The 7,785-nt window shown below is 40.6% G+C and overlaps 1 protein-coding gene across 1 annotated transcript in view; it reads right to left on the bottom strand.

Moving 5' to 3' along the window:
- Window positions 1-7,785, bottom strand: part of LOC103600048 (leucine-rich repeat-containing protein 16A) — a 194,580-nt gene that overhangs the window by 50,380 nt on the left and 136,415 nt on the right. The window contains exon 5 of the mRNA XM_008584277.1: window positions 3,847-3,968. Within this exon, the coding sequence (XP_008582499.1) occupies window positions 3,847-3,968 (122 nt within the window). The remainder of the gene's footprint in view (window positions 1-3,846; window positions 3,969-7,785) is intronic.

Raw genomic sequence — 7,785 nt, 5'->3', positions numbered from 1 at the left:
TGTTGGGTTCATTCCCAAGACGTCTTCTCTTCTAGCTCCACATCTCTTTCTAGGTGACCTCATCAACAGCCATGCATTAAAGATCATCTTGACGCTCATGACTCTCACCTTACGTCCATCTCCAGACCTCTCCTCCAATCTCCATCCTCATAGATCTAACTGCCTACCTGATAACCCCACCTAGACGTTCTAGATCTTAAATCTTACCTGCCTAAAACAAAATGGCTGGGGAGGGTTTCCCAAAATAAACTTGCCCCCACACATGCCCTAGGACTTCTCCATCTCATGGAAAGGTAGCCATTTGTCACCAAATTATTAAACCAGAATCCCTGGTTCTTCTTTTTCCTCACTGCCTTTACTCACACCTACCTAATCCATCAGTAAGTCCTGCATCCAAAATAAATCTTACACCGATCCCCTCTTATCTCACTCTCTCATGCTACTCCTACTCCTGGCCACAGTCATTTCTTGCCTACATTACTACAAGAGTCCAAATTAGCTTTCTACTTCTCCTCTTGCCCCAGCCGGCCCATTCTCTCTAGCAGCAAAAATGATTTAAAATATAAAAGGGCCTTCAAAAAGTTCATGGGAAGATTTATATTGGTTTTCTTATTTCTATTTTTCCACAAACTTTCTGAAGTACCATCATATTAGAATTCATGTCATACCCCTGGCCTGCTTACAGTAACTTCCCAGTGATATACTACCAAATTCCAAACTCTTGGCAATGGGGCTACACCTCAGCCGGCCAGAGCCTGCTTCCAGCCTCATCCTGCACCACTCTCTCCCCTCCCATGTCTGTGCTTCATTACACTCCAGCCAAACTGGTTATCTTCAGAACCTCAAAGACACCAACTCTTTCGTAGGCAGAAGAAACAGCACGGCAAAGGCCCTGGAAGGAAATGTTCTTTGCCTCCTTTTCATATGACAGGCTCCTTCTCTCCCACTAGGTCTGTTCAAGTCATCATAACCACAGGGAGGTCACTGAAGACAGAAATTTACTCTTTATGTTAGTCCCACTGACTTCCCTCAAAGCACTTATTCAAATTTACAGGTACTTCATTTACATATTTCCCTCTTTGGGGGTTTGTTTCCCTGAGTGGAAGAATAAGTTCCATGTGGGCAGGGACCATGTTCACAGGGATCCTGACACTTAGCACCCTGCCAAGCACATACTAGAAACTCAAAAAAAAACCCTCATTAAATGTATAATATATAAGTAAACATAACACAATGTGATATGTGCTAGTATAGGAAGTGATCGCAAATTTCTTCAGAAACATGAATAAACAAACTCTTTACAGATGAGAGGATATCTGAGCTATGTCTTTTGCAGTAGGAACTTGTCAGGATTAGGAGCCCATATAAAGGTGCTGAAAATATGAAAGAGCCTGGTTGTGTTCAAGAATAAGCTGGACTATGGGGCTGGAAAGCAATGGTCTTCTATGCCAAGCTACACAACTGAGACTTTATCAGGAAGGTTATCCATTAGTGAGCTTGTGTGAGGAACAGACACCATTTGAATTATAGAAGGTAGTCTGGTGACAGTCTGAAGGATCGCTTGCAAAGGGAAGAACCAGAGGCACAGAGACTAGCTGGAAAGATGCTGCACAGGAGGACACGAGACGGTCTGAACAAAGGCAGGGGACATGAAAAGAAAGAGAAAGGTCCAGACCAAGAGATAATAAGCAAGTACAAACAGAGCTTAGCAACTAATTAAATGTGAGAGTAAGGACCAAGAGATCAGCATGGCTCAGCTCTTAACCTATGAGACTATGTGAATAACAAAGCCATTAACTGAGATAGAATACAGAATACAGGCAGGTTTTAGGGGGAAAGGTGAGGAGTTCAGATTGGGGCACACTGACTTGAGGTGCTTGGGGACACCTGTGCAGAGATGGGAGGTGGAGATGAAGATCAGGGTGAGGTGGAGGCCATGGGTTTAGAAACCAACATATATGCAGTAACTAACTGCCTCTCTAGAAACAGAGAGGGTTATTTATTATTTGTTGTTTAATATCAGTTGCCTGAAGATTTTAACAAAAAGTTAACTACAAAATATAGGTAGAAACACTATTCTCACTCAATGTTCTCTGGAGAAAAAAAGTGGAAGTATCCAAACCAAAAGTAAAACTGGTAATTTCCCCCAAATTCCTAGAATATTAAACCCATAAAGCTGCATTTTAAAGAAAATAGAGATTCTAAATATTGCTCTGAAGTGTCTTTAATGTTCACGGTATTATAAGCTCTTGCTAAATAAGCCTGTGCTTAATAATTTTCTTATTTCATCGGTGCTAATTTGTAATGAAAGAGAGGACTTTATAAGGAAACGTATGTACAAAGTCACATTACTAAAATACGGTTTAAAGAAAATGAGTTGCGGTTATTGCTAATTCAGGATTACCCCAGGTAGTTCTCTGGTGGCTTTCAGGATGATGTGGAAACCCTTCCTAAGACAGTTTTACTTCTGGGTATTTCTCCACTACGACTACTGATTCATTCCCCACCTCCTCCGACCACCTGCTCCTGGTCCACATCTCTCCTCCACACACTCGAGTGTGTGTGACTGGAGGCCAGCAGGGCCTTGCCTTCACGATACCTGTAATTCCAGTCAGAGTGCAGCCCCCACTCACCCCTCCACTCCTCTGACATGAGGCCAGGTATGCTTAGCTCCCTCAGCAACCAGCTGCCCTGATGCTCAGAGGAGGAAAGGGAGGCTCAAGCTTCAGAAGGGAGGAAGCCCAGGTGAACCAACAAACACAGGGCTAGCCCCTCCATTGTGGTCTGTTTACCCTCCATGAAATGCAGAAAAGAGAGAACCCAGTGAAGAGCTGTATAGAGAACCAAGCAGGTCTCCTATGGCCAAAGAGAAAGGAAGGTCCTAACCCCATTGAGCCAGTTCTAGCACCCAAAAGGTTTAAAAGACTGAAAGGCTAGGTTTTCTTGCTCTTAATTTGCAGGTGGACATTGTAGGGACATGTTCCAAGAAGGGCAATAGCCCCCAAAATTCCCCTCCCACCCCAGCAAGCAAGGTCCACAGCGAGCCATCCTACATGTGTCTACATGAGGCCTCCCGACCTCCCCAGGATACACTTCAGCCGTCAGGGAGAGCAACAAAAGGGAGATTTTCTGCAATCTGTGTATCATGAGGAAGGTATTCTGACTACAAACTATTATTTTAGGGAGATTTCTAACATAATCATCTCTCTGCCTTTTCACCTCAGACAAGCTAATTCCCTCATTCCCACAACTCATGCACTCCCCAAATACAAACTGATATTCGAGCACATAATCCTGACTAACAACACTTAATAAAAAAATATAAGGGCATGCATGAACAAAATTTACTAATACTCCTAATGTGTATTTCAGAAAACTAGGAGGAAAATGAAAGAGGCTAATTTTTAGATTAGTTTAGTTTTTTTAGATTTTTCTCTAACAAAAAAAAATAAAGACCACTCTCTCTCACTTCATTAATACTCTATATAACGCCTTTGTATAAAGCATTCGGCCCCTGGCAATTTGCTAATAGCTGTAAGTAAAGTTCACAGTAGGGTAAATCTGAAGTTATATTAAAAAGGTTTCTGCCTTAGTCTTGTGAGCAGAAGATAAAGGATTGCCAAATCCCTTCATCACACAGGCTCTTTAAAGAATAAGGCACAGAGATATAGAAAACCTTGGACACGAAACACGAGGGTTTGGGTTAGGACTTTGATATTCAATGCTTAAGAGAAGAAACTCCAAGAAAGGAAGTAAGCAAAGGAGCAGAAAGAAGGCGTTTTCGCATTTGCCATTTTGCAGAAGAACAAGCTCCATGCTCTCCTCACCCTTCCCTGGGGAACTCACACTGGAGAGAGGCCAGGAAATATCTTCCGCAGGCAGGTGCCGATGTGAGCCAGCACTTCACTCACGTCCTCGGGCGACGCCATCTTCATGGAGATGCTGCACTTCTCAGTTTCCACGACCATCTGCAAGAAACATTGGACACTTCTTAATAATGAGTCCAATTCCTTCCCCTTTTAACTTTAACTAAGGTAGTTACAGAGATGTATAAGAATACAATATACAATAGTATACAATATAAACTAATACAATATCAGCTTTTCAAGAAGCACTTTCTTAAAGTAATACTCTTAGTTGAAGACTCAAAGAACAGGTTGGGTAGAAGGTGGAAAGGTTGTCAGAAACATCCGGGAACTGAAGCAAGTGTTTCTAAGGGTCAAACTGGCAGATTCAAATAGACCCCCTATGTGACATAGACTGAGTCCTCACATTTGTACATGACTTCTTTTACCAAGATTTTGTCTTAAGACGTGATCTAACAAAGTTTGTCAAACCCCTCCTATCCAGTGTAAGCATGAATACCTCCTTCTGTGAGTACCCAAGTGCAATCTGATAGTTACCTTTTTTGTCTTAACATGCTTTAAAAACAAGAAACCTTAAAAGATGTTTAAATGAAATGTTGAATGTTTTGCCTGGGAGCAAGAGAAAAATCAAATGATTATAGAAAAGTTTCAGGCTTTCTAAGATGATAGGATACTTGGAAAAGGTTACATTAAGGTAACAGGGTAATAAAATGATTACTGTTAGGTTTCGTGCTAGGCAAAGACTCATTCCTATAATTAACAGCTGGAGATATCCAAAACTTATACCAAAAACGTTGAGAATGAGGTCACACAGCTAGTCCTATAAACATTAATCAACCAGAAAAAAGGGACAGGTCACCAAAGGGACAACAGCTTCATTATGGACACATTTCAAAGAAAAACCAATGTCAATCACTTTTTTAAAAAAAGAAAAAAAGCCATTATCTTGGATCTCAAAAATATTCATTTAAAATGAAGTCCTTTTAGATTATCACTGCATCGAAATATCCTCATGCGTTTACCTCCTGTTCTTAATCTGCACAAAAATATAATGGAGGAACACAACACTTAATGCACAACTGACCAATTACATTAACAAAGAAGGTTTTAGATTTTGCTTGAGATTTTTTTTCCTAAAGTTAGCCAGGTTAAAAATAATAACAATCTAAATCTTTCAACCTATTTGTCTTAAAAGGAAAAGTAATGCAAGGTATTCGTCTAAGTGATGAAATCAAAGAAAAGGAAGTGATTTGAGTCCTTAAAATGTAATGTTTTCATAAATACCCCCTAGAGGAATCTGTCAATGAGTACTTAGTAAGTACCATCTCTGTGCCAGTAAATTGCGTTAAAAAAAATTTTTTTTAATCCTAATTTTCAGCATATTCCTCAAGAAATGAATGGCAAAGCCTTAAAATTCTCTAGACAAAGGCTGCGTTTGTCCTCCAGAAGCTAGTCCAAGAGATATTTCCCCCCAAAAAAGGCAGCAAGCATTATTGTACATGGAGGTGTTTGTTTGTACCTGGAGGTGTTTACTAACCCCAGTACGTCCATGGAGGGTCTCAGGTAAAACTAAAGCTGTTTTGTGCAGTCAGGCTCACGTGTCTCATATGTATGTATTCTGATAGTTAATTTTTCTTCTTAACATGGTTTAAAAATATATGCACGTTTCCAAAAGCCAGGTACTTTGGGATGTGCCATTATGTCTGCTCTGCACTGTCCCAACCTTCCCATCTTGTATAATTACATTTTGCACTACAGGGTACTTTTATATTCCTCGCATCTAGTGCATCTGTTCAGTTCAAAGTTTGGCTGTGAGGAATTAGTCATTAGCTTATCTAGTTCCACTCAATCTTAACACCTAATCATCCTTAATTACACAGGATTGAATGGAATGACAGGGAAGAAAAAAGGTGACAAGTGAGGAAAGAAATGAGGCCTTCAAATTCAACCTTACATGACAGCATTCACACAGAACCACATCAGATGCCACCACCTCTGCATAATCAATGAAGTGATCGAGGTGAAACCAACATGATAAATCATCTCATCAGAAAAAAGAAATCCCTATCAGATACCTTTTTCCCCTTCCTTTTCACCTGGAGAGAAACAATAGTTGAAACACTTTTTCCTAAGACACCTAGCAAGGCATCAATTATGACCTCTAACACACATTTAAAATAATAATCAGAGATATAAGCTATAGTATCTTATTTAGTATTCAAATTTCCAACCCCCTCACCTCCTTTTCTAAGGTAAAACAACCTGACTAAACTTTCAGAGCAGCATGTTTTACTAGACTCAAGCCAACAGTCTATGAGGTGTTTTTCTCTCATTTAACAGAAATAGCTATGGGTGGTTTACCAATATCACTCTATGACACAGTAAACAATTAACCTTATAATTAAAAAAAAAAACAAAACAGATATTCAATTGTACAAGAAACAGGCCAAAAATTCTGTAATTCTGAAACTATATAACTCCTGGAGTCATTCACTGACCATGAAAGGGAAGAGAACTTGAGCACCAGAAAGTGCTATGGCACTGAGACTTGTAAAATAAGCTAAAGGTCTCCCACATTTCTACAAGCAAGAGAACAACAGCAATAGTAAAAGTCACATGTCACTAATTCCATAATGCAGTCACTCACACACAACGCCCACGTCCCAGGTACTTATCTGAATTTACAAACTATAATCCAGAGAATGCCAGAAAAGATCAAGGCTAGATTGTGAGTGCCCCAGGAGGACACTGCCATCCTTATGATTTTATATAAAAGAAAATCAAAACCAGAAACATCAAAGAACCTGACCTTACATAGGTTATGCATGGGTTGTCAACCTTTGGAACACAACAGAATCAAATGGTGCACTTGACAAAAATACAAATGTTCACACCAGACATACTGAATCCCAACTGTCCTGTGTGTACGGTGTATGGTGGGTGTATGTGTATGTGTGTGGGTGGGTGTGTGTTGGGGGTGGGGGAGTTATGTGACAGGGAGATGGGGTATTGAAGGCACCTATTTTTTAAAAGCACCACAAACAATGATGAAGCACATCAAATTTTGAAGACCACTAGGTTTCTGGTATTGCCAGTCTCTGATTTGTTAGCCCCTTTGTAGAAGCCATACCACTGGTTTCACTATAATTCTATCTCCAAGGCCCATACCATGGGACAAAGTACACTTGAAGTGCCTTTGTAAAGCTATTCTCTTGGTACTTACCATGATAGAGCAGCTCCCTGGGGCTGAGGAAGACTACATAACACTCAGTGGTGGGAGAGGACTTCAAAGTGTGGTAAGACCAACTACAGCAGCCACATGGGAAAATTAGTCTTCCTGCATCAACACCCCTTCTCATGATTACATGGCACAGTCAAATCTTATTTTGAAAATAATCTTGGCGTTAACGCCCTTCTGTTGCCATCACAACCCCCAAATGATAAACATAAACATTCCTGAATTAAGACCAGCAAGGAGGCCCTGATTATGCTGTTACGTCATCTTTCATGAGCAATCTTCCCCACTGCGTATGTCTGACCATCTTGGGAAACACATGGTGCTATGATTTTTCTTTCAAACTCCAGTTTCTGGAGAATGATAAATACATAGGATAAAACATTGCTCTAAGATGAACTGTGGAAAAATTCCAAGGGTTTGTATGTAATCTCAATCAATATAAAGTGACAATTTCTTTAAGGAAAATCCAAAAAACTACACACACACACACTCACACACACACACACACACACACACACTCTCTCTCTCTCTCTCTCTCTCTCTCTCTCTCTCTCTCTCTCTCTCTCTCTCTTTTTATAGTTTTAAAAGCTAAAAAAGGGCCGGCCCGGTGGCGCGCTGCTACAGTGTGCCGCTTGGGAAGCGCGGCGGCACTCCCGCCGAGGGTTCGGATCCCACATACAG

This window comes from Galeopterus variegatus, unplaced genomic scaffold (assembly GCF_000696425.1).
Source record: "Galeopterus variegatus unplaced genomic scaffold, G_variegatus-3.0.2 Scaffold3202, whole genome shotgun sequence".
Classification (NCBI taxonomy): domain Eukaryota; kingdom Metazoa; phylum Chordata; class Mammalia; order Dermoptera; family Cynocephalidae; genus Galeopterus; species Galeopterus variegatus.
The sequence above is the reverse complement of the archived record's forward strand: the minus strand, read 5'-3'. Positions and strand labels throughout refer to the sequence as shown.